Source organism: Aegilops tauschii, chromosome 7 (genome assembly GCF_002575655.3).
Source record: "Aegilops tauschii subsp. strangulata cultivar AL8/78 chromosome 7, Aet v6.0, whole genome shotgun sequence".
Classification (NCBI taxonomy): Eukaryota; Viridiplantae; Streptophyta; class Magnoliopsida; order Poales; family Poaceae; genus Aegilops; species Aegilops tauschii.
The window spans coordinates 171,282,009-171,307,717 of record NC_053041.3 but is presented as its reverse complement, the minus strand read 5'-3'; the positions used below and the strand labels follow the sequence as shown (position 1 = coordinate 171,307,717).

Genomic DNA, 25,709 nt, shown 5'->3' with positions numbered 1-25,709 from the left:
TCTGGCCACGCCGTCGCCGATCTCGGAGAGCCGAGCACGCACCAACACCTGGCCGCCCGCCGAGGGGGAGCAGAGGAACCGGAGCTCCACCTCTGCCCGCTGCACCGCCGTGTCGCCCGGCACAGCTCCACGCTCCGACCCGAGGCGCCGGCCCGCGCCAGCACCGCCCGAGCAGGAGGACGACGAGGCCCCGCCGCCGCCGGCGACGGCTGGGTTTTGCCCAGCCGCGCCCACGGGCGGCGGCGAGGGAGGGGGAGGGGAGAGGGGGCGGAGACCGGCGGGATTTAGGGTTGCCCCCCGGTCGCCTCGCGGGAGCGACGCGGGGGGAGGAGGACTCCACTTCTATTTCTTTTATAATAATTTGGTTGTGCTCTTAACATCGTGTTGTTGTAGAGGCTTGATTTCTTCTCAATATTATTATATTTCAACAAAATATAAAAAATCACTTACATCCGACTATATTTGTAAATTTACACTGAGAATTGTGTGTCAAGTAGTAATATTAATTACTCAGACTTGCCTTGCACGTGTAAGGCAAGCACAAAGAAATTTTTAGTATGGGTCACTTCTATTGTGTATCATTAGTGCATTATTAGGCCCTCTTTGTTAATTCGCAAAACAAAAAGTCCTCTTTGTTCATATATGATGACAAATATATATGCCTACTAACTAGGGTGAACAAAAGAAACAAGTCTGAGGTTACACATATGTTGGGTGTCCACGCAACCAGTGACAAACAAAGTTAAGAAGTAGCCAAATTTCACCGTGCATGCTTAAAGAGATGTACACAAGGGATGGTAGTTTAGAAGAAAAAATATTTATAATATAGCTAATCTAGTATCGTGCAACAACACAGTACTCCTACTGTAAAAAAAACACATTACTCCTCGTCCCCTACTTCTCTTATTGCCTCCATGAGGCTCGGCACCACGTTGGTAAGTGCAAGCCTTAACCCTGCCGAGCAAGGCCGCTCACTATTCTCCACGGTGGGGCTGGCATCACTAGTGAGCGTTCCAACGATGCATCCTCGAAGGTATGCCTCGCATGCCCTAAGCACGAATCTTCCACGGTGACGGAAGTGATCCTTGATGAACTCCTCGAATCCCTGCGGTGGGCGGCGTAATAGGTGGAGCATGGCCCGTAGGGTCGAAGAGCGATGACGCGTAAGGCGGTTCCGCCCGATTGCAGGTGGGCGGTGCACCTCGTCGCCGACCTTGCCACGCCGGCGCTTCTGATCTACGAGCGGGGCATCCTACTCCGACGCGGCGACTCCCCGGTGTTGACCCTTCTTGACGACCGCGGCGTACGGGTCGACTCGACGCGGGTACACGGGGAGATCCCGATCTGGGAGGGGACTCAGGTGCGGTTTCCTTGTCACGTTGTTTTGGTCGGCAGGGGATTGAGTCCCGGGGCGGAGGCGCGGCGCGATGCGCAGATCGAGGCGGAGGAGGAGAGAGAACGTCGGGAAGGGAGGCGGATTAAAGCTACGGCACGGAGCGGAGCGGCCATTCCCTCCCCTCTCGACGAAACACACCTCCCTTCTCTCCCACGAGCGAGCTCCCCGAAGGTAGGCGGTCATGGATTCCTGGAAGCAGAGACTCGAGAGGAGGGCTCTGGTGATAGCCAACGGCGACAAAGAGAAGCTGGCGAAGCTGCGGGAGATCATCTCCAGGTTCTCGACGGAGAGCAATCTGAAGAAGGCGGCGGGGTGTGCCTACCGGAGGCTCACCGAGGCGGAGGACTGGCGCCTCACTCCGTCAGGCGAGCCGGTGAGGGCGCTCCGGATGCTGCTGTGGGTGATGGAGGAGGCGGAATCAGACGATCCGATGCAGGCCATGAAGTGGATTGCGTTTCGTTCGTGTCGCACCGTCCCTGCGGATCCACCTGGATTCGTGGTCGGCGTGGTGATGGGTCTCCCCGCCCCAGCTCCGGTGGCGTCCAGGGCTGCAGTGGTGGAGAGGCGGCCAGATCTGGGGCGCGCCGAGGGCAGGAGGGGGATGAAGCTTGGGACGAAGAAGAAGATCTAGAAGAAGATGTCGTTGATTCTGAGGAGGTCACCGCGCTTCCCTCGCCGTTCCCCACGCCTGCTCGGTCTCGCTCGCTCCCAGGGACGAGAGTAGGAGCCTCGCCGGTGGGCGGCCGCTTCTGGTTGCTCGCCGGTGAGGTTTCCGACGAGGAGACTGGGCTCCCGTTGGATCTGCAAGGTACGATTCCCCCTTTTTCCAAATATGGCAGTGAACCTACATCGATAGGCGATAATAGAAGTAATAATAAGAGAAAAAAGCGGCTGATAGCTGCAAAAATCATAGAATGTAGTGATGAGAAGTGTGTTAATAGCCCTGCTCATGGGAAAAAACAGAGAGAGATGCTCGCCCCTGATCAGGTTTTACTGGGAAGGGAGGTTGTTAATAAAATGAGTAGAATTCAATATGTCCAAATTCCAGATTTCTGGTCTAATGAGGCAAACTATATTGAGGAAATGGAAATCAACAATGGCTTGGGTTGTTGTGTGGGGGATTACTCTGTCAGAAAAGGAGAATTTGGGGAAAGTGAGATATGGGGGCAAAATGGGCAACGGGAAGAAACGCCTTTGATAAATATGCTTTCTGAAAGTTTTGGCAGTATAAATAAAGCGCCTCTCTCCCTGTGGGGGGAAGAGTGTGATCCCCTCGAGGATTTAGGGTTTCCACCTCTTCCGCCGCCACCAGAAAGAGAGAAAGTAGAAGAGATGAACAGAGGTTTTGGGAATAATCGTGGAGGGGGAAGATTCAACCGTGGTGGCAGAGATGGTTTCCATTACAGAAAGAAAGAAGAAGATGTAGATAGATACAAAGGCACTTTCTCTCAGATTGGCAGGACGCCCGAAGGGTTTAGCTCAAGATCCACCATTGGGACTTCTAGCTACCAGGGAAATGGAGGCGGGACGCAGCTCCCAGATGCTGGTAGAACTACAGAAGACAATGATAGAGAGGGGGGCAAGCCAGAGGCTAACAGAGCCGGATCTGAGAACAAAGGTAAAGATCCTGTCCCTGGTGTCATTCCTCCTCCTGAATTTCTTCAACAGCAATAGTGGTTTGGGGCTCTCCTTGCCCAGATGGCACAACAGGGTGTTGGCATGGTAACTGGAACTGGCAAGCAAAAAGAGGAGGGGAAGATGATCGAGGGTGAGAGAGAGAAAGGGATGCAAAGCAGAGAGGTTAGCTACGGAGGAGATGTGGATAATGGTTCTGGATCCAGGCAAAATCAAAACGCTTGGGGGGGGAATGGCAGATTTCCACAGAGAGAAGGCCCTGATCTAGGAAAAAGTGGGAATAACTTCAGAATTCCCTGTAACAAGTGCAAAGATTTCAGACATCAAACTAGAGACTGCAAGCTTCCTAACTGTATCATATGTGGAAAAAATTCTCACATCACTGAAGACTGTAACTGGATGAAACAGATTAAGCCCCTGCCTAAATATGTTGGATATGCAGCCAGAGGTTTGGGAGTGCTCTTGGTTCAAAATTCCAAGGAGGTGGTGAGTAGTGAGCAGATTAACCCGATGGGAATTGTCACTATTGCATCTGAGGAGATCAATTAGACACAATTCTTGGAGGGGTTTAGCTACATGTTCAAATGGGACTGGCAATGGAGATGCAAAAAACATGGGGACAGGGCTTATCTCATGAGGTTCCCCAACAAGAGCAGACTGACTGAATTACACAAGTTTGGGAACTTTGACCTGTTGGGGACAAAGGTTGTCATAAATGTGGATAGTTGGACCTATGATACACAAGCCATAGGAAAGTTGCACACTGTGTGGGTGAAAATTGGCAAAATGCCTGAGTGTTTCAGACATTTTTTGGGGCTTGTGAAGTAGCTGCTACTATTGGCCCAGTCATGGAGATAGATATGACAACAATTCTGCTTGAAAAAAATTAGAGCCAGGGTGGGAGTGAGAGACTTTGAAAAAATTCCTACACATACTGAAGTAACAGACAAAGACCTCATGATATACAGAGTCACCTTGGAACTTGAAAAAGTGGTGGAACAGGGGTGGTATGAAGACAAGAGGAAACATGTGGATGTTGAAACAGACAGAGAATGTGAATCTGCAGACATGAGAAAAAAGATCAAGATTGGTGGAGTAGATATTGAAGGAAACAAAGAAAACATCTCCCTGGGAAGTGTGGGACTCAAGCAATTTGAGGATATGAGGAAAAAAATGAAGAGATCATGAACATTCAGAAAGAATATCTGGCTGAGGTGGGTTTGAGAAAAAAAAAGTTGAAGCTGATTTAGATAGACTAGTACATAGAATTCAAGAGATGGAGGAAGACAAAAACAAACAAAGAACCTGGAGGGCTGTGGAAGAACAGAAATACACTTCATGGGAAGAGGAGAAGAGAGCTATGTTAGATATGATCAAGAAGCAGCAAGTGATGATAGACAAATGTATGGAAAAGGTAGACCAGTGGGATAAAAAAGAAATCTCTGGAGATGATATGGGAGATAAAAATGACTCTGATAAAGACAATATTCAAGATCCTCTGATAGAAGACAATTACACTGAACCAGTGGATTATAATGCTAGCCAGGATTCTGTGGAATCTCTGGGATCAAAACTGGGGATCTTTGATAAAGAGGGGAAGGAAAAAGACAAAGAAGGTCCAACCAGAAGAAGTGACAGAAATCTAGATAAAAAGGACTCCAAGATTGAAGATCTGGCTAAGGAGAGAGCTGCTGATAAAGATAACTATGGTAAGTCCCCAACCCTTACTAAGGATCAAATCTCTTTGTTTGAAATGGCAGAGAAAGTAGGGGTGGACTTGGGATGTACTATTGACCTGGTCAGCGAAAACCTAGACCTGATTTCCAATATGGAACAGGCTAGAAGAGATATATATCTACAAAACATAAGAAATCAAGAGGAAAAAGAGAAAAATGAAAGCTCTCCAAATCAAATTGATATTGGTGATGCTAAACTAGAAGAACTGTGCTCAGGTGATGATCACTCTGATGCAGAAATGGATCTTGATTACTATGACACCCTGAGGAAAATATTCTCTAGTAATAAGAAAAATAAGAGTGGCACCTCAGCTGCTAGTGCTGGGAAGCTTGCTATATCTTTTAGGGGAGGGAGGAAGAAGAAAAAGAAACAATGAAAGGGATATTTTGGAATGTGAGGGGGATTAGACAGGACACAAAGAAAAACTTTGTTAGAGAGGCAATCATAGAGAAAATTTTAGATTTTGTTGGCCTTTTGGAGACCATTAAGGGTGACTTTATAAAAAATGAATTACACAACCTTGCTGGGGGGGGGGGGGAATTTCCTCTGGGAATGGGTTGCCCCTCGAGGCAAATCTGGAGGAATATTGGTAGGAATTAATAATGATAATTTTGACTTGTTACAAGTGGAAAAAGGCACACATTTTATTAGAACACTGCTTTTTGATTAAAAAAAAGCCAAGTTTAGTTGGAACTTGGTGAATGTCTATGGTGATGCTCAAAGAGAAGGGAAAGCAGCTTTTTTAGCTGAATTATCTAGGTTGTATCAAGATAACCCTCTCCCTTGTGTCATTGGGGGGATTTCAATATCATTAGGAACAGTGCAGAGAAAAATAAACCTGGGGGGTGGATCACTTCAGCTTTGTTTTTAATGCTATTATTGAACATGCTGGATTAAGAGACATCTCAATCAGTGGGAGACAATTCACTTGGGCAAATAATATGCCAAACCCTACATATGAGAAACTTGATAGGGTCTTGGTATGCCCAGATTGGGAAGATAAATACCCCATGACTATGGTCATAGCATTAGAAAGAGAGATTTCAGATCACACTCCACTGCTGTTGGATTCTGGTGAGCATAGAAATGCTCCTCCCATTTTCAGATTTGAAAATGCATGGATGCATATGGAAGGATTTAAGGAATTTGTGGAAAAAAAACTGGGAGGTGAGGTGTAATGGATCTAGTATGGACACTTGGCAAAAGAGACTCAGAAACATTAGACAAAAAGTCAAAGGGTGGGTTTTAAATGCTAATGCTATGTATAGGAAAAGAAAGAAGGAACTGTTAAATATGCTGGACATGATAGATAAGAATGCAGAATTGAGAGGGATTAATGCCCAAGAAAGAATTATGCAGAAAGAATTGAGAAGAGAATTAAAAGAAATCTTCAAATTAGAAGAAATCAAGTGGTTACAGAGATACAAAGATAAGGAAATCAAAGAAGGAGATTCCAATACTAGATATTATCATGCCAGAGTGAATGGGAGGAGAAGGAAGAATAGGATTGTCAGGTTAGAACAGGATGAGGGTGTGATTGAGGGAGAGAAAGAGCTGATTGAGTATATCACTACATTCTATAAAAATCTTTTTGGTCAAGCTGAAAACTCTACCATCAATCTCAACATACAAGGATCTGCAGAGATCTCTCCTCAAACACAAGATGAATTGGTTAAGGACTTCTCCATGGAAGAGATTAGGGAAGTGGTGTTCTCCATGGAAAAAAAAACAAAAGCCCAGGCCCTGATGGATTTGCTATTGAATTCTATCAAAACTTCTGGGATTTAATCAAAAATGATATAAAAAACATTCTGGATGATTTCCACAAAGGTGTGGTTGATTTAGCTAGGTTGAATTATGGGATCATTACCTTGGTCCCAAAGGTCAAAGATGCCAAACAGATACAGAAATTCAGGCCCATTTGCCTGTTGAATGTCAGCTTCAAAATCATCACTAAAGTCCTGATGAACAGGCTTAGTAAGGTTGTTAACCCCATCATCTCCCCCATTCAAACTGCTTTTGTGAAAGGCAGATACATTATGGAGGGAGTGGTGATCCTTCATGAAGCTATAAATTCAATCAAAATGAAAAAACAAAATGCTATGCTATTTAAGGTAGATTTTGAAAAGGCGTATGACAAAATCAAATGGCCTTTTGTCCATAAAATGCTGAAACTCAAAAATTTTCCTGACAAGTGGTGTGACTGGGTGATGCACACCATGAGGAGGGGGACAAGTGGGTGTGAAGGTAAATGACAATATTGGAAAGTTTTTTAAAACTTTTAAAGGGCTTCGCCAGGGGGACTCATTATCCCCCCTGTTGTTTGATCTAGCTGTTGACGCCCTAGCCATTATTATGGACAGAGCTAGAAATGAGGGATTTATTAAAGGGGTTCTCACTGACAATCATGAAAATGGAGTGAACATGCTGCAATATGCAGATGACACCATATTCCTAATCCAGGATGATGAGGTGTCAGCGAGAAATCTCAAATTTATTCTGACTGCTTTTGAACAAATGTCAGGACTCACGATTAATTTTCATAAAAGTGACATATACCTCTTTGGAGAAGCTAAGGACAAGAAAGAAATATATCAAGAGATTTTTACTTGTGCGTTGGGGGAGATGCCACTGAAATACCTAGGCCTGCCGGTCCATAATAAAAGGATCAGTAATGGGATGTGGAGGAATGTAACTGAGAAAATAGAGAAAAGATGTGCGTGCTGGCAAGGCAGATTGCTCAATATTGCTGGCAGAGTCACGTTAGTACAATCGTGCCTAACAAACATTCCTATATACATGATGTCTTTCTATCTGCTCCCTGTTGGGGTCAGGAAAAAAGTTGATTTCTTCAGGGCGAGACTGGTATGGCAAGCGGAAGAGGATAAAAAAAAGTATCATTTAGTTAACTGGAAAACATGCTGCCTTCCTAAACAACAAGGAGGTCTCGGGCTAATCAATCTAGAGAAATTTAACATTGCCTTGCTAGCTAAATGGATTTGGAAACTAGAAGCTGAGGAGGGACTTTGGCAAGACATCATTAGATCTAAATATATCCAGAACAAATGCTTGTCGGGCATTAAAAAAAGACAGGGGGACTCGCAATTCTGGACTAGCCTGATAAGTATCAAGAATTTAGTTTTCCCCCACATTAAAAAAATTAGGGGATGGGAGAAATACCAGATTCTGGGAAGATTGGTGGGTGGATGACAAACCACTAAAAGAAGCATGCCCCTCATTGTATGCGATTAGCAATGACAGAGAAATTACTGTCAGAGGGGTGATTGAAAAAGGGTGGAATGCTATGTCTTTCAGAAGAAAAATAGATGGAGGCTATGGGGGACTGTGGGATAGCCTTAAAAGAAGATGTGAGGACATAATGATGCACGGGGGCAGAGACAAGCCCATGTGGATGCTCAATGCTAACAGAATATTCACTGTAAAATCCCTATATCTACACCTAGTCCGTACTGACATGGGTTTTCCATACAAATTCCTGTGGAAAGTCAAAGTACCTGCAAAAATCAAGTTCTTTCTTTGGTTGCTAAGCAAAAAAAGTATCCTTACTAGAGACACCCTATTAAAAAGAGGGTGGAAAGGGGACAAACATTGTGTGTTTTGTGGATAGGAGGAAAACATTGATCATCTTTTCTTCTCTTGTTCGGTTGCCAGAATCATTTGGAATCTGGTGAGATGTTCATTTGACTTTAAGAAAACTCCCATAAACATTGATGACTGTTTTGGGGGGTGGCTAAACAATTTTAACAAAGAAAGTAAAAAAACTGGTGTTGATTGGCACTTCTGCTCTGCTTTGGGCGATTTGGAATTGCCGCAATGACATTGTGTTTGATAAGAAAAAGGTAAACGACCCGATTGGGATCGTTAAACGAATATGCTGCTGGATTACTGATTGGGCTATTTTGCAGAAAAAGGGCCCAGGGGAAAGAATGCTGACTTTGGGGGCAAGACTCATCGAGCAGGTGGCAAGTGAGATCTTCAAAGCTTCGCAAGGATGGCGCTTCGGGGTTCCGCGGCTGAAGGATTAGGGAAGCCGCGACATTTCAAGAGCTTGCTGCTGCTTTGCTTTATATTTGTCTTCTCCTTCGTTTAGCCTTTTGTGATGGAAACTTGTTATGATCTGGATATCCCGGGGGTGGGGGGTTGTGTCCCTGGCCACTCCCTGCGTGGGTTTCGCTTTTACTCTATGTTCCGCTTCTTACTATAAGACTTCTAGACTGCTCGTGGCTTCGGCCTGGTTTCTATAATGGAAATCGGAGGGGAAACCCTCTTTTGCTAAAAAAAAATGGCCCGTAGGGTGAGCAGATATGCCTTCTCGTTGTAAGGCAGCGCGTTGCGGCGGCCCTCCGGCGTGCCAACCAGGTCTTCGTAGCCTGCCTCATTGTAGTATGGCTGGTTATTGAGGACCAGGCCTTGGATGGACACGAGGACTTGAAGGAGGGTTGACATCGCCCGGGACCAGACCTCGGTGCCATCGCCACCAAAAGTGTTGAGCAGGCTGAGGCACACGGTGCCGGAGGCATATAGGTTGGGGTTGAGGCGGAGGCCAAACGAGTGGTAGTATACTTGCGGTGGTGCGGCCGGGTAGGACAACGGCAGTTGCAAGTCAAAAAAGAATAGCCCGTCCTGGTACGGGGTTCCACTTGCCCCGACAATCACCGCCCTGAGCAGGTCCATGCGATCTTTAAATGCACACACATAGATGGTGTCTGCATATGTACGTGAAAAGTTCATCGGTACTTCCATGCGCTCCATACTACTCCTTTTGTTTGAAATTAGATGATGCTCAAACGGATGTATCTAGACGTTTTTAGTGTCAGATACATCTGTTTGAGCTTATAACTAATTTTGGACGGAGGAAGTACTAGCTGGGTTTGGGTGGTAATGTACCTGGTAAGTCATTCATTAGTATTTTCCATTCCTTCTGCACGGTCTTAACCCACGTCTTTTCATTGCCGCCGTCCTACAGGTCATTTCCAAAAGAACATTGGTTAACTACATATATGAATCTGTATAAAATCTTTGCAGTGGTTCAACTATGCACCTCTATATCATATATATACAAACACGCTTCGAAAATGCCGTTTTTTGTAATGAGCAGTGTACCTGTGGGTTCATGGCTTCAAGGTAATGATGATCTGATGGGCTCTGCACTATATCAAAGCGTGGCAAGCGAAACGGATCGCCGCCATCACCAGTGGCATCTGTGGCCTTCTTGCCCTCATCCGGAGAGTCGTGGCTACCGGCGGTTGCATCGATGCTTGTCACCGCAGCAATGCTAGATAACATTGCAAGGCTTTCGCCACTACTGGAGAGAAGCATAGACACTTCGACGTTTTCACCCGCCACAGGTGACTCTGATATTGATGGCCAGGCCCGGTCCCGATGGGGGGGCAGGGGGGGCGGCCGCCCCGGGCCCCCGAAAGGGAGGGGCCCCCACCCAGGGATATGTGTGTTGTAGGCCTGCTGTGGCGTGGACTGAAAAATGTGTATTTTGGCCCAAGTTAATGGGTACACACGATTATAATGCATGTCCAGGCCTTGCGAAGCAGATAGGAGCGATCGTTTGTCTCAAAAAAAGAGATAGGAGCGATCGTGGATCGATTCCGTGGCTAGTGACGCATCAGTTATGATCTCGCAGATGTCGGCGGCTGCCACAGGATGCTTCGCTGCCCTTTCGCCGGTCACGCCGCAGCCTCGCCCTGATCGTCGTCTCCTCCTCCTTTTAGGCGTCATGACCGCGAGAAACAGTTGACCGGCAGGCGACGAGGGATGCCAATCGCGCATACGGCTGCAAACAGCTTCAGCCAAAGATGCCCATCACTGGTCCCTCCACCAAGAGATTAGAAGCTGATTCTTGAGCAGGTACCCATGCCCTAGCGATTTTTCCATAGTAATTACTAAAAAATATGAACGATAATCAATATTTAGTTTTCATTGCTGAAATAGGTAATTGATGATAGATCGATTAGGTATTAGGGATAGATCTCATCAGGGTTTGTCATTACTAGTTGAACGTGAATCAATAAGATTTTATCGAGGTATTTTTATAGATTTGCTCTAATTTCCAATTACTAAGGGCACGTCCAAGACATAGGTCTTTGTACGATGCTTACGGGAAATACATAAAAATTAACAGTTACAACATCTGTCTAAAAGTCTCTACCTCCGGTGCTAATTGCAATGTATAGATACTTTTCCGATTAGATTGGATAGTGTTTGTTCTCTGCAAGAGCAGATGCAAGCGCTCATCAATGAAAAGAAACCGGTCCGTGATTTTCTGGAGGGCGCTGGATTTGGCAGCGCTTCAAATTTTTCATCCTCGTCTGTAATTTCTGTGAGATTTAATCTTGGGATCAAATGAAAGCGGGGGGAATGGCCAGGAAATCGGTTTTGGTGACATGCTCTAAGGGGCCCCGAGCTTAAGCTTTGCCCCGGGCCCCTAAAATCTTAGGACCGGCCCTGTTGATGGCGGCCACCACTTTGCTAAATAGCTCTTGCCTTGAGCCAACGTTTCGGCTGCCAGTCGGGTGACAAATCGGACGGCAGCACCCAAGCCCCACGACCAAGTCGTAGCACGCCCGAATGCATTTGAAAGATCACCAGGGCCTTCCATGTTGCCATCCTCTACTGGGTTAGGATGGTAGTTGTCCTAAAATCAAATTTACGAGCAACATCTATTAGTTCAGACATAATAAGTGCAAATTTAAGGAGAGCGCACTATAAATATGTTTGATATAGTAACAGTATTGACAGCACCCAGTTCTCCAGGTGCATCATCGGCGCCGTTGTCCTCCAACCAGTCGCCCATTTCAGCCTGCAGTTCTGTGTAGATCTCATCATTGACGACTGTGATCTCATGCGGCAACACCTGATCAACGAAATATACATCGAAGCAGTTATGTCTTGCGAGTAGTGGTCCGTACTGAAATATTTGCATGGCCGTCTACGTACATACCGTTGACATGCTACCGTCACCCCATTTGACTTGGACTTGACCATCTGGAAGGCCAACAACACGCCCAACCCATGAAAGATCAGACGTCACGGCTATGTTCTTGTGACCTCGAGCCAGTGGTTGTTGCACTGGAGTTGCACATCCACTGCCAGTTAGTCCCGGAGACAGAAGGCGGACGACAACATCACCGTAGAAAGCACGGTGGTCATAGTCTCTGCCGAGATCATATGCACTCACGGTATCGTCGCACTCGTCCTCTCTGGCCTCCTCGACGCCTGACGCCGCCTTGAACCAAGACACATGCACCGTCTGGTCCTTGCAATTCAGGCTTCTAACGACACCCAAGCGTTGGGCAGTGCCATCATTGGTGGTAGTGGTGGCACTGTGGTTATCGACAACGTACTGGCCAGGGAAGAACTCGTGCTCGTTCATGATCTCAAAGGGCACGACGGACGTCGATGGCGCGCCATGCTGCACCGTGCCGTCCTGCCACAGCACGTCGACGGTTGTGCGCGTGTCGGAAACGCTCATGGGCAGCTCCAACTCCGTCTTCTTCCGAGCTTCTCGCCGCGTCCGCCTGTGCCGCACGAACAAAAATTTCCTCAGCTGATTCCGCTTCTTGCTTTGGATTGTATGAGTGGATGATGGCGCATGGCAATCATCAGACGCCGGTGTAGTCGGCCACAACTCGTCCAGTTCTTCGTCCGAACTGTAGCTATCATCGGGTGAACATGCGTGGTTTTCAGCTTGGCTAGAAAAATTGGACGAAGCAGCGGTCCGCTACGCCCCACGCGCAATTGGACGCCGGGCAGAAGAGCGTGAGATTCCGAGGGCTCTGGTAGGCCGGAGGAGCGGACTCCTGGACGAGTTGCTGGTCGGTGCCGCAGAGCGCCGACGCGAGCCAGTAGACAAGAACGCCGGCCATCTCCACTTTGCATACGGTGCCCAGCTGACGGCTGGGTTTCCAGTGGCCGTAAAGCCACCGAGAGGCCTTGAAGACGGCATGCGGGTCGCCGGTGACGCGCTGTCCCGGGTAGAACCGGGTGTTCGTCTGGCCTGCTTCTCCGCCGACCGTAGCTTCTTCGACTCCGCGTCCGTGACCCTGCAGACGGCGCCGTCGTCGAACAACACGTCGACGTCGAGTGACACCTCGACGACCCGGCCGAGCCACAGCCCGGACACCACGTAGTCGCCAAGGCTGAGCCCCCTGACACGCCGCAGGTCAGACGGCGACACGCCTCGGATGGCCCTCGTTGGATCGCCGAGCTAGAGCACGTCGAGCACAGTGGTGACCGCGGTGACGACGCCGATCTGGCCGCCGAGGTTTGACGCCGACCCGACGATCTGAACGGGACCGCGGTAACTCCTGTCGAGGAGATTGATGCCGCCGGCGTTCCCGGTCCTGACGGCGCCGTCGACGGAGAAAATCATGAAGGTGCTGGCGGGGACAGAGCGGTTATCGGGGTTGTACATACCGTTGGGCGGGACGACCAGACCGCGGTCCACGAACCCTCCGAGCTCTGGCTCGAACCTCACAAGGTCCAGCCAGTAAACATTGGTGGAGACGGCTGCCTCCTCGGCGGCCAAGCCCATCTGCACGATCGACCTTTGGTTGATCTCCCGGCAACTCCTCCAGCCCGGTTTGGTTGATCTTAGCAGTAGTATTTTGTAGCCACGAGTCCCCGACTATGTAAGGTACGTGATGAAGTATACTTCTTGTCCGGGTACGATAAGTATACAGGACTTTCGTGCGTGCGTACACATGTGTTGGATTACAATTGGACTGCCGATCTACATGTAATATACCTTCATTTTAGCTATGGGTGTGGCTAAATCTCAGTCGACTGAGAGTTAATGATGTCTCAATCAAGTGATAGAACATATAAAAAAGAAGAGAAAAATTAAAAGAAAATTCTAAATAGATCATTTAGCAATTCTGTTTAGCTATTCGGCAGTCGATTGAAAATAAAATTAGGCCTGCTAAAACAAGCTAGCCCGAGGAGAGCTCATCCATGTGTCTGTCAGCCCCCCCCCCCCCCCCCCCCCAGCCGCGCAACATGACAGGGGAATTATACCGCGGTATACATAAAGAGTTAAACAAAATTAAAAGAATGAAGTTTTTTAAGAAAGAATGAATTAGTGTTATAGGTTTCCCTTCAAGAGGAAAGGAACTGGAAAATAATAAAACAAATAATGATTTTCTTTTTGCAAACCATTTACACGGAAGTTGCACATTTTTATAATATGCAGGAATTATAATATAATATTGTAATTTTCATAAAAAGGAAGTTCCGTAAGAAAAATGAATTTGTGGCATTGGCATTATCATTAAAGAATAAAGGAAATAAAATAAAACTAAGATATCAAAATACCAAAGAAAGAATGAATTAGTGGCTTAGGTGTTACTCTTTAAGAAAAAAAATAAAACAGAATAAAAACTAGAGAAAGGTCAAAATAATGTAGTTTTCTAAGGAAGAATTAATTATTGACATTTGTATTAACTTCTAAGAAGAAACAAAGTACAATAAAAATAATAATAAGGTTTTCTAAGGAAGAATAAATTTGTGTCATTAGTATTACCCTTTAAGAACAAACAAAAAGGAAACAATAAAATAAATAATAATAAAAATTAAAATAATGAACAATGTAGTAGTAGATTTATTATTATCCTTTACAAAATAAATATAAAGTAAAAACTTTACAAAGCCTGCACACAACTTCACTCTTAAATTGCACTTTTTTAGTACACAAACAATAATCATATAATAGTGTAATTTTCGCACATATTGCAAAGTATTACTTTACACTCACCCAACATCCCAAAAAAATCCACAAAATAAAAATAAAACCAACTAACAAAGAGAAGCAAAAAAACAGAGGCAAAAACACATAAAACAGAAAAAAAAACATTAAAATGAAGGGAGAGACAAGAGGGTTGCATCACACAATTAATGGGCTTTGGCCCAGGAGGAAATCGACTGACCCAAATAAGGTGTCAGTCAAAAAAAGAAACAAACCCACAAAACAAACAACACAGGCCAGATTGCAAAAAAAAACACAGGCCAGAAAAAAACACAGCACGAATCTTGAAGAAAAAGCAACGGACAAAAAATCGACTGACCTAAATATAAAATAAAGTTGACTGACATCTCTACCTAATAATAAAGCACGCAGGGTTTCTGCCCGCCCGTCGCATCGCTTTGCAAAAACGCCCCTGCGTTTTTATGAAATCAACCCGCAGTCCGGATTTAAGTCACACCGAACCGTTAGTTTACAGTTTTTTGAAACCCCCCTGACTTTTTAGGTATTCCATCCACAGATCATATTTAAGTCAAACAAATGCTTTTCTAAACCATCCATATTTTTTAAACCGTAACTCCAATTTAAACATGTTATATATGAAATTTGATTAGAAAAATATGTAGAATATGAATATAAGATTATTTTAACCTGTTAAGTATTTATAAATATTATTTTGAAAGATATTTAAGTCAAACAAATGGTTTTCTAAATTATACGTATCTTTTAAACCGTAACTCCGATTTTAACATGTTATATATGAAATTTGATTAGAAAAATGTGTGAAATCTGAATATGATGTTAATTTTACCTGTTAAATATTTTTTAGATATTGTTTTGGAAGCAAACTTATAACTATAGCGCACGATCCATTTTTGTTTCGTACAGGCGGCGATCCGGATTGTAAATAAACACCCACTATAGTCATATAGGAAAAAGAAAACATCGAGAACTACACATGCATACCTTTGAATGCATCGCAGGGGAAAACAACAGATTTCTCATCGCGAGTGTGAGAGAAAGAGAGAGAGGGAGAGGGAGGAGAGAGGGAGAGAGGGAGAGAGAGACGTCTTAGGATTAACCACATTCAAATACGTTTTGGTTTGTGTGAACACTAAGGCCATCGCCGGCGAGGGTGAGAAGAAGGATAAACGGCACACAAATATGACGCGTCGCTAAAATAAAGGAGATGGACCTATTGTGATCTTGAGTGATGATTGTTCAGTTAAGAGTGTGTGTTGTGTTTTTTCTCCCGTTACAACGCACGGGCTTTTTTGCTAGTATAGCTAAAGTGAAAACAGTTCCTATTCCTAAAGCACCCACACATCACGTATACGGTTCCTCCCAGAGCGGCCGCTACAAACGATACTGGTGGGACGTTTGCTGACCCAACTGCAACACTACTGACGAATCACCGCCATAGGATTTCGAGAATGAACATCCCATATTCATCACAGCGATAATGCTTCATCTACGGGTAGCTACCTAACAGTCTACATAATCTGCCTAAAGTAAACCCCTCCCCCCCCCCCCCCCCCATTTTCAGGTGGGTGAGGCCCCTTTGTCCCCCTTCTTCAATCAGTTTTGTCCATGTGGCCTTTTACGTACGGGTCTGTTTAGGACACATCTAGATGTGACATAGTTTATGTCACATCTAAACTGATGTCCATTCTGTTTGTGGTCTATTTTTTTTGTCCTATTTTCCTTTTGTTTCTTGTTGCTGCATTATATATTTGTGCGCGCTTAGATGTGATATCCTTTAAAAACATCTAAATGTGAATTAATCAAAGTGTTTACGTAAAACACGTAACTTCAGATGTAGCATTACCGTTCATCACAGGGCACCATAAAAGAGCTCTTTTTAGTTTGCTCATTTGTACTACAGGTTAATTCCGGTGTTATGAAGCCCGCGCCAAGCCAAGCTCCCCTCCCCCCCTCCCGTGCCGCGCGCCACTCCGGCCGCAGCGGCCACCGGCCTCCGTCCCTGCCCGCCCGGGCCGGGGCGCCACCAAACCTGCAGGCCATGAGCCTGCGGTCCCCAGCTAGATCCCACCGCTCGGCCTGCTCCCCGCGTGGCGCTGGACCGGAGCGGAGCGCCCCTGCGACCGCAACGGATCTGCCTAGATCCAGTGGTCCTTTGCTGGCGCCGGTCGCTGCGCCGCCACCCCCTCCCCCCCCCCCCCCCCCCCGCGTCAACGGCTCGCCCTGGCTTCCCGGCACGTTTCCTGCTGCTGGGTGAGAGCTCCAAGGCGGGAGCTGCGCGCGGGCCAGCGGTTCATGCGGAGCACCCCTGCCCCGGGAGTTGCCGGCTCAAATCCATCGTGGTAGTGCCTTCCCCCGCACCGTCCATTTCCTCTTCGGGCGATGACGACGGATGGACGGAGGTCAAGCCGCGCGCTCAGTAGATCTTCAGGCAACTCCAGGCGTCGCCAGCAGAGGCGGATGGGTAGGCGCTCCGCCATTAAGGAGGACGCGGGCCGCGCTGCCTTCTTAAGCCAGTTCGCTGGCCGCTGCTTCAGATGCCTCAATAGCGAACACCGCCGCATAGACTGCCGAGACCCACTCCGTTGCATCATCTGCAAGCTGCAAGGCCATTTCGCTAGAGAGTGCCCACAGAACCCAAAGAAGAGACGCGGGGCGGGCGGCGCCACCCGCGGCCCGGTGAGGGAACGGCTTCGCTTCCCGACTCCGCCACCACCGGCCGCGCACCCCACCGGCATGGATCGTCAGGCCAACCTCACCGACCCCTCTCGCCGCCCCAGATCGAGCCACAAGGTGGTGGTCGCCACCCCGGCCATGGAGCACCAGGAGTTCCTGCTCCGGAAGCATGTCGTGCTCCTCACAGCCGCGTCGCCGCAGCACGCCGCCAGCCCCATGTCGATTGGCCGCGCCATCGAGGAGCAGCTCCGCACGCCGCCGCATCTGCTGCGCATCACCAGCCACGATCCAGAGGACTTCCTCGTCCATTTCGAGCTCCCGGCGCACAAGGAGAACGCCGTCCGCCGCGGCATCATCAAGGTGGACGGCGTCGAGTTCGCGGTCAAGGGGTGGCATGAAGATGAGCATGAGGTGCCGGACGACTGCACCCTCCACATTCGTGACGTCATCGAGCGCATGCCCATGCAGCTGTGGTCGCTGGAGGGAGCGGAAGAAGTCCTCGGCGACCTCTGCATCGTTGATCGCCTGGACAGCTGCACCCACGAGCGCGGGCATACCAAGACTTCGCCTGCTGGGTGTGGACGACCGACGTCGCACGCATCCCCACCAGGCGGGAGATCTGGCGCGCGGTCCGCGGAGCGGGCGGGGTCGAGGCCATGCTCGGGTTCTCGCCGCCAGGTGGCGCCACCGCCCGGCATCAGGCGCCGTGAGCTGCTGGTGCACGTCGACAGGATCGAAGACTGGACTCCCCGCACGCCGCAGTCCTCCCGCTCGCGCCAGAGAGCGGCCTCCCCTCGTCGAAATCGGGCGAAGACGCACCCCTCCCGGACATGTACATGGCGACGTGGACCAGGCACGTCGAGGACGGCCAGGGGCGCCGTCAGCCGCCTGCGGTGGCCTCCTTGGGCTGCCTCGGGCTGTAGCGTGGGGCCGGACGTAGGGACCACGACGACCACGACAGCGAGCGCGGCGGCCGGCGCTCATGGGCAGACACGCTGCTGGGCCGCGGCGGCGCCAAAGGAGCGCTCCCACCAGCAGCATCAGCGCAGCCGCACCCCCACCAGCAGGCACCGCAGCTTGGGTTGCCACGGGCGGGAGGTCGCCATCCGCGCCACCCCCCCCCCCCCTGCCGCTGCGTCGTGCTCCCTCGCCGCCGCCTCCACCACCCGAGCTGCGGAGCCGCGTCGACATTGACCCCGTCACTGCGTTCTTCACCAACGACGACACCCAGCTCCCTCCCCCACCACGCGTCGACCTCAGGCAGGCGGAGCTCGAGGAGGCCGTCGCGGACACCCTTGCCGTCCCACTGGAGTTCGACACCGACCACGCAGGCGCCAGCGATGCAAAGGCGTTGACCACCGGTGGGCCCGTTGCATGCATGCAGTCCGACACGGTCCATGCATGCAGGGCTGCGGCTCCCCCGGCCGCAACCACGACTGAGCTCGGGGCGGTGACGCACCAGGTGCAGCAGATGCAGCTGGGGCAAGACGGCGCCACCGCCCGGCTCCTCTTCCACGACGCCCCAGAGCCCCTCGTCGCCGCTGCGCCACCAGCCCGTAGGCCATCAGCACCGCCCAAGACGCGCGCTCCATCGGCCCCCGTCAGGCACAGCGCCCGCCAGGCGGCCAACCCCTCCTCCACCCTGGTTGCGCAGCGGGCCACCCTGCGCCTGGTCAAGGAGCTCGGCGTGCTCGGTCCAAGGAAGCGGATGACGGTGAAGGCAGCGGAGGCGCTGCTGCGGCGCTTCGACGAGCCACTTTCGGAGGGCGACATCGACTGCATTGCCAAGCTCACGCGCCTTGACGTCCAGGCGCTGCGCACCATGGCCAGCCTGGCCGGCCCGGACGGTGCAGCCGAAGAGTAGTCCATGTTAGGCACTAGTTTAGTTAGCCTCCGGTGGCAGCTGACACTTAGTCAGTCTGAGTTAGGTTTTTATTTCATGATTAGTGCTGGGCTACAAGGATTAGCTAGATGTCAGTGTAGTTTGGGGCCTATTGGTGGACACTGGCTCTCCCCGACCGATCGGTGGTGTAGTTGTACTTGTTTCATCTCTGCAGTAGTATCATTTTCGTCGCCGGAGCATATTTTGTTTGCCTTATGAGTACCACAACCATCCCAATGATGAACTGGAACGTCCGTGGGCTAAACTCCCCGGAGAAGAGGGCCACCATTTGCGAGGTAGCCGACACCCACAGCCTCGCTCTGTTGTGTTTGCAGGAGATGAAGATCGACGCCTGGTCGCCAGAGATGGTCAGGGAGGTAGGAGGCCGCAGACTCGACAACTGCGCCGTGCTGCCGGCGTTGGGCACCCGAGGCGGCGCCGCAATCTTCTGGGACTCCACCAAGATCACAATCGCCACGCAATCTGTGGGGCAGTTCTCCATTACTGCCAGAGTGTTCCTCCCCCACGGTGGCCTCTCCTTCTGGATCACCACCGTCTACGGCCCAACTGATGACACTAGAAAAGATGATTTCCTCGAGGAGCTGACCAGAAGCAGGCCACCCCTTGGCGAGCCGTGGCTGATCAACGGTGATTTCAACGTCATCTACGAGGCAAGGGATAAGAGCAACCACAACATCAACAGAAGGGTGATGAGCAGATTCAGGGATGCAATCGACCGGGCTTGCTTGCGAGAGATAAAGTGCAAAAACAGGCGCTTCACATGGAGCAACGAGAGGGAAAACCCTACTTTTGTCGCCATCGAGAAAGTGTTCTGCAACCAAGAATGGGAGTCAATCTTCCCCTCCTACACACTGATGGCTGCATCCACTTCCTGCTCTGACCACTGCCCCCTGTTGCTCACGGATGCCGCGGCGCCACCGCGAAAGGCAGTTTTCAAATTTGAATCCTTCTGGCCAAAGTTCCCGCATTTTCAGCAGATAGTGCAGAGGGCGTGGCAAAGGCCAGTAAATCACTCCTGCCCGTTCACCGGGATGAAGATCAAGCTCAAACGAACAGCAGCAGACCTGAAGATCTGGGCCAAGAGCATCTTCAGCAACACAAAATTGCAATTTCACATTGCGTCTGGGGTGGTGCTGAGATTGGATGTGGCGCAGGAGAGACGCCAACTAACTCAGAGAGAGTTTTGGCTGAGGAAAACCCTAAAGCTGAAGATTGTTGGACTTGCAGCTCTCGAACTAGTGCGGAAGAGGCAAGCTGCAAGGACTACCTGGCTCAAAGCGGACGATGCAAAGACAGCATTTTTCCAGGCCAAGATCAACTCCCGAAGAAGGAAAAACTACATCCACGGCCTGGAGTCAAAGAACAAGCAAGCCACGGATCACAAAGAGAAGGCGGAAATGATCCACGACCACTTCACCACCCTCCTGGGCAGCAAGGAGAGAAGGACGAAGACGATCGACTGGGATAAGATTCAGCTGCCTTGTCTGCATGCTGGGGAGGGCCTTGACAACCCCTTCACAGAGGATGAAGTCTGGGCGGCGATCTGCGCGTCTCCGGCCGAGAAGGCGCCAGGGCCGGACGGCTTCAGCGGGACCTTCTTTCGAGCATGCTGGCAAACGATCAAGGCAGACGTCATGGGAGTCTTCCATGCATTCTATCAGCTCACCGGAGGTGACTTCGCAGCTCTGAACCGTGCCATGATCATCCTTCTGCCAAAGAAGGATGGCGCAACAAAACTGTCAGACTTCCGCCCGATCAGTCTGATCCACTCGATGGCCAAGCTAATTGCAAAAGTGCTCTCGATCAGGCTAGCAGGTGTGCTTGATCAGCTTATCTCGCCGGCCCAGAGCGCTTTCTAGAAGAAGAAGGGCATTCATGACAGTTTCCTCTACGTCCAGAGCGCGTTGCGGCAGTTTCAGAGGAAGAAATCACCAATGCTCCTGCTAAAGATCGACATCGCCAAGGCATTCGACACGGTGTCATGGGAATACATACTCGAGCTGCTGCAATGCATGAACTTCCCGGCGCGCTGGCGGGACTGGATCACGCTGCTCCTCTCCACCGCGTCCTCCGCCTGCCTGCTCAACGGAGACCCGGGCTCTGTGATTCTCCATCAGCGGGGACTGCGGCAGGGAGACCCACTCTCACCGATCCTCTTCATCCTGGCGATTGATCCCCTCCACCAGCTGTTAGAGGGGGCGTAGCAGGCCGGCGCCATCGCGCCCCTGCCGACCGGCACGGCGCGCCTACGCGTCACGCTGTACGCGGACGACGCGATCTTCTTTGCCAATCCGGTGCGCCAGGAGATCGACGCCATCATGCAGCTCCTAGAGGGGTTCGGGGACACGACGGGGTTGCGCGGCAACCCTCAAAAATCGTCGGCGGCAGCCCTAAACTGCGGCAATGTAGACCTCATAGACGTCCTTCATAGCTTCGGCGGCGCCAGGGTATGCTTCCCGATCAGGTATCTAGGTCTCCCGCTCTGCATCGGCAGACTACGGCTTGTGCACATCCAGTACCTCCTCGATCGCATCCGCGCAAGGCTGGCGGCTTGGAAAGGCCGGCTCCTGCCGATCGCCGGGCGCCGTGTGCTGGTCAGGTGCGTACTATGTGCGCTGCCAGCTTTCGCAATGGCTGTCCTGCGAATCCCGAAGAGATTCTACAAGGACGTCGACAAGGCGCGACGTCGGTTCCTGTGGGCACAAGACGAAGAGGTCACTGGCGGTCGATGCAAAGTAAACTGGAGGCTTGTCACGTCCCCGGTCAATCGTGGCGGCCTCGGCATCCCCAACATGGAGCGGTTCGCGCGTGCCTTGCGCCTCCGTTGGCTCTGGCTGGCGTGGACGGATCCGGCCAGGCCATGGGCACGCCTAGAACTGCCTTGCGACGACAAGGATAGAGCACTCTTCGCCTCGGCAACGACGCTGACGGTAGGCGACGGCAACAGAGCCCTCTTCTGGCACTGCTCCTGGCTCGGCGAGCAACCACTACGCCTGGACTACCCCGACCTATTTGGACTCTCAACCAGGTAGAACCGCACGGTGGCGGAGGCGATACGCGATGACAGATGGGTCATGGACCTCAGGCGCGGCAACAACCTGGAAATCATCCCCCAGGTCGTGCTGCTACAGCGCCGCATCAGAGAGGCCAGTTTGGCACTGCAAGAAGGGATCGAGGACAAGATCACCTGGAAAGCCAGCGGGAATTACACGGCGAGGTCGGCATACAACTCTCAACTCCCTTCGCAACCAACCTCGGCCATGAAAACCTTGGTATGGAGGATCTGGGCACCCGGAAAGATCAAGTTCTATCTCTGGCTGCTCCACCACAACCGGCTCTGGTGCAACGATCGCCTGCAACGTAGGGGCTGGGAAAATCCATATTTCTGCCAACTTTGCTGCCGCAACCTCGAGTCCTCCTTCCACCTGCTTTGGGAGTGCAACACATCAAGGGAAGTTTGGATGAAGGCAGCCACCTGGGAGGGCTGTGCGGCACTCTCCCCGGCCTCCTGGAGTGCAAGCAACTCAACAACCGAAGTTGTCGCCGCAATCCTCAACTCCGCGGCGCCAGGGGAAAGAAGAGGAGTCAAGTCCATGGTGGCTTTGATCGCCTGGCAAATCTGGCTCGAAAGAAACAAATGCACTTTCAGAGGAAAGACACCAAGCACACTCAGCGTAATTGAGGCCTGCCGGAGAGACGTCGAGCAATGGAGACTCGCCGGAGCACATGCCATAGCGCCCCCGTTCGAGGAAACAACGTGAGGAATAGACCTAGGTTTTTGCGATGCGGCGGAGGGGGAGAGGGCCAATGCTCCCTCCTCCTACGCCTCTGTATCACTTTTCTCTTGCTTGATCATTTGATCACAAATTCTGTAACTCTCCCCTGCTAAGCCAATGAAAAGCCAGCAAGTCTGGATCTTTCAAAAAAAAAAATTCCGGTGTCATATCAGTTGATCCAATGTAGGAATTGTGTGGGTAGTGGACTGGCAAGATGCGGCAGAATCATACTATACGGTGCAGCCTGCTGGCAACAGCATACGTTGATCACTCTTTCTGCGAAATTACACAACTGGCTGTGGAGAAATTGATATACGTACGGATCCCTTTCGATCCGCTACGTAGCCCCAATCATTTCCTAAGTGGCCTTGGGCTGAACGAGCAAACGTATATAAACAAGAAGGAATACACGTTTTATATGCCCCGTTCGTCGATCGCCATTAACGAGAAATCTACAAGAACAATGCGTGACGTTGCGACACCTCTGCACTGAGCTAGCTATATATACGCAGCACGGCCGGTTTGTCCGGCTATCATGCAACCAATCCATCTGCTAGCTGTTTGGTGCCATAGCAAACAAATGACTCGTGGGCGTGGGGTTTCCTCTCTGCTCTTGTGCTGCTTGCTTCTCCTTGCTCCTCACCTCGGCAGCTCCTACCGCACCAGCTACACCCGTGCCGGAAAGCTGGTCGCCGTCCGTTCAGCTGACGGTGCATCTCCGACGACCTTCTGCTCGGACATCCCCTCAGGTGAACCCACATGCAACATTAAGCTAGTGACTTAAGTGATAGAACTTTAGATCGGAGTAGGCTAGTAGATTCGGTGAACCTACCTTGTCTAGCAGCAGATGAACTCGAGCTGGAGGCCATCGTGGTGCTGGGGCGCACGACGATGGCGGAGAGTGGGCGAGGCGATGGAGCTTCCCGTGAGCACCGCGCTAACCCTAGATCGGTAGGGATTGTAGGTGGGGATTGTGGCAGCGATTAACCTCGTGCGTCGTGCCCCGGCCCCCACCTCTGTTTATATAGCGCGGGTCACAGGGGCCCACCAACCATGGTTTGGTTGGGCGCCCCCGATCAGGGCGCGAGTCAAGGGCCCGTTCGACCCGTTGGGTTCGAACGGGAGAGAGATCAACCTAACATTCTCTCCCTTGATCTCAACTTTACTTTTAACTTTATACTTTCTAGTTTATTTGTTTCATCACATATTGGTACATAGAGCATGCTTCATCGTCACGGCTTAATTGCCGTTAGAATCATACAGCTACAACATACGTTATGTTCAGAAACAAATTCTGTTCCTTTTGGGCCTATCCAGGAGTCATAAGGCTTTCCCTTAAACCCATGCCGGCTAAGTGTTCCTTGAACACATTGGGTGGTAAGCCTTTCGTTAGCGGAGCCGCAAGCATATCTTTTGTCCTTATATGCTCGAGATTTATAGTTTGATCCTGGATTTTATCTTTCACAACATAATACCTTATCTCTATTGTTTTGGCAGCATTACTCGACTTGTTGTTGTGAGCGTAAAATACCGCGGGCTGGTTGTCGCAGTACATCTTTAGTGGTTTGTGAATACAATCTACCACTTTCAAGTCGGGTACAAATTTCTTTAATCATATCGCCTGCCCCGTGGCTTCGAAGCATGCTATGAATTCTGCATACATCGTGGATGATGCAACTATCGACTGTTTGGAGTTTTTCCACGAAATAGCTCCCCCAGCGAGGGTGAATATGTATCCTGACGTGGATTTTCTATCATCTCTGTCCCCCGCAAAATCTGCGTCTAAATACCCTTTTATCTTTAGGGAATCACTTCTCCTATATATTAGCATGTAGTCCTTCGTGCCTTGCGCATAACGCAATGCTTTCTTTACCATCTTCCAGTGCTCTAGGCCTGGATTCTCTTGATATCTACCGAGTACCCCGATGATAAAAGCTAAGTCAGGGCGAGTGCACACTTGTGCATACTGTAAGCTGCCAACTGCCGAAGCATATGGTACTGCTTTCATTTGATCGATCTCATACTGGTTCTTGGGACATTGAAATTTTCCAAAACTATCGCCCTTGACTATTGGAGCAGATGTGGCTTTACTCGCATGCATATTATACTTTTTAAGAACCTTCTCTAAATATGCTTGCTGAGATAGTCCTAAGACTCCATTGTTCCTATCTCGGTGAATTTCTATGCCCAAAACATATGATGCTTCACCAAGATCTGTTATGTCAAAATTTGAGGATAAGTATTTCTTTGTTTCTTGTAGTAGACTAACATCACTACTAGCAAGCAGGATATCATCCACATACAAGATTAGGAAAATATATTTCCCACTTTTAAACATTGCATAAATGCAATTATCCTCAATATTTTCTTTAAATCCAAAACTTTTAATCGTTTGATTAAACTTTAGATACCACTGCCGAGAGGCTTGTCTTAATCCATAAATGGATTTCTTCAGGCGGCATTCCGTATTTTCCTTGCCTTCCATGATAAAACCCTTGGGTTGTTTCATGTAGACCTTTTCTTTTAAATCACCATTCAGAAATGCCGTCTTAACATCCATTTGATGCAACTCTAAATCAAAATGAGCAACTAATGCCATTATGATTCTGAAGGAATCCTTACATGAGACTGGAGAAAATGTCTCATTGTAATCTATCCCTTCTCTTTGTGTAAATCCTTTTGCCATGAGTCGTGCTTTATACTTTTCTATATTCCCTTTAGAGTCATACTTAATTTTGTGGACCCATTTACAGCCTACTGTTTTGGCTCCTTTAGGAATTTCCTCTAAGTCCCAAACATCTTTGGAACTCATCGATTTCATCTCGTCTT

General features: G+C 49.6%; 3 protein-coding genes across 3 annotated transcripts; 2 read left to right on the top strand and 1 right to left on the bottom strand.

Moving 5' to 3' along the window:
- Nucleotides 1-1,558: 1,558 nt before the first annotated feature.
- Nucleotides 1,559-9,048, top strand: LOC120968287 (uncharacterized). Its single transcript, XM_045230567.2, has 2 exons — nucleotides 1,559-2,204; nucleotides 8,695-9,048. Exon 1 carries the CDS (start codon nucleotides 1,578-1,580, stop codon nucleotides 2,025-2,027), a length of 450 nt encoding a protein of 149 aa, XP_045086502.1. The 5' UTR covers nucleotides 1,559-1,577; the 3' UTR covers nucleotides 2,028-2,204; nucleotides 8,695-9,048.
- Nucleotides 9,049-9,061: 13 nt separating this feature from the next.
- On the bottom strand, nucleotides 9,062-13,618 carry LOC109763680 (probable ubiquitin-conjugating enzyme E2 23). Its single transcript, XM_073503632.1, has 8 exons — nucleotides 13,081-13,618; nucleotides 12,685-12,951; nucleotides 11,745-12,321; nucleotides 11,508-11,657; nucleotides 11,244-11,438; nucleotides 9,893-10,264; nucleotides 9,677-9,749; nucleotides 9,062-9,495 (listed from the first exon to the last, which is right to left on the bottom strand). The coding sequence occupies exons 1-8, from the start codon at nucleotides 13,335-13,337 to the stop codon at nucleotides 9,062-9,064; spliced, it is 2,325 nt and encodes a 774-aa protein (XP_073359733.1). The 5' UTR covers nucleotides 13,338-13,618.
- Nucleotides 13,619-22,178: 8,560 nt separating this feature from the next.
- On the top strand, nucleotides 22,179-22,865 carry LOC141026980 (uncharacterized). Its single transcript, XM_073503887.1, has one exon. It carries the CDS (start codon nucleotides 22,179-22,181, stop codon nucleotides 22,863-22,865), a length of 687 nt encoding a protein of 228 aa, XP_073359988.1.
- Nucleotides 22,866-25,709: the final 2,844 nt, after the last annotated feature.

Excerpts from the sequence above, each read along its gene's own strand:
- LOC120968287 (XM_045230567.2), top strand. The coding sequence starts at position 1,578 with ATGGATTCCTGGAAGCAGAGACTCGAGAGGAGGGCTCTGGTGATAGCC.
- LOC109763680 (XM_073503632.1), bottom strand. The coding sequence starts at position 13,337 with ATGGGCTTGGCCGCCGAGGAGGCAGCCGTCTCCACCAATGTTTACTGG. Across the intron at positions 12,952-13,080 it reads GGTCCCGTTCAGATCGTCGG|GGGGCTCAGCCTTGGCGACT; the intron begins GTCGGCGTCAAA and ends GCGGCGTGTCAG. Across the intron at positions 10,265-11,243 it reads GGCCGCCATCAACAGGGCCG|TCCACGCCACAGCAGGCCTA; the intron begins GTCCTAAGATTT and ends CACATTTTTCAG.
- LOC141026980 (XM_073503887.1), top strand. The coding sequence starts at position 22,179 with ATGGACCTCAGGCGCGGCAACAACCTGGAAATCATCCCCCAGGTCGTG.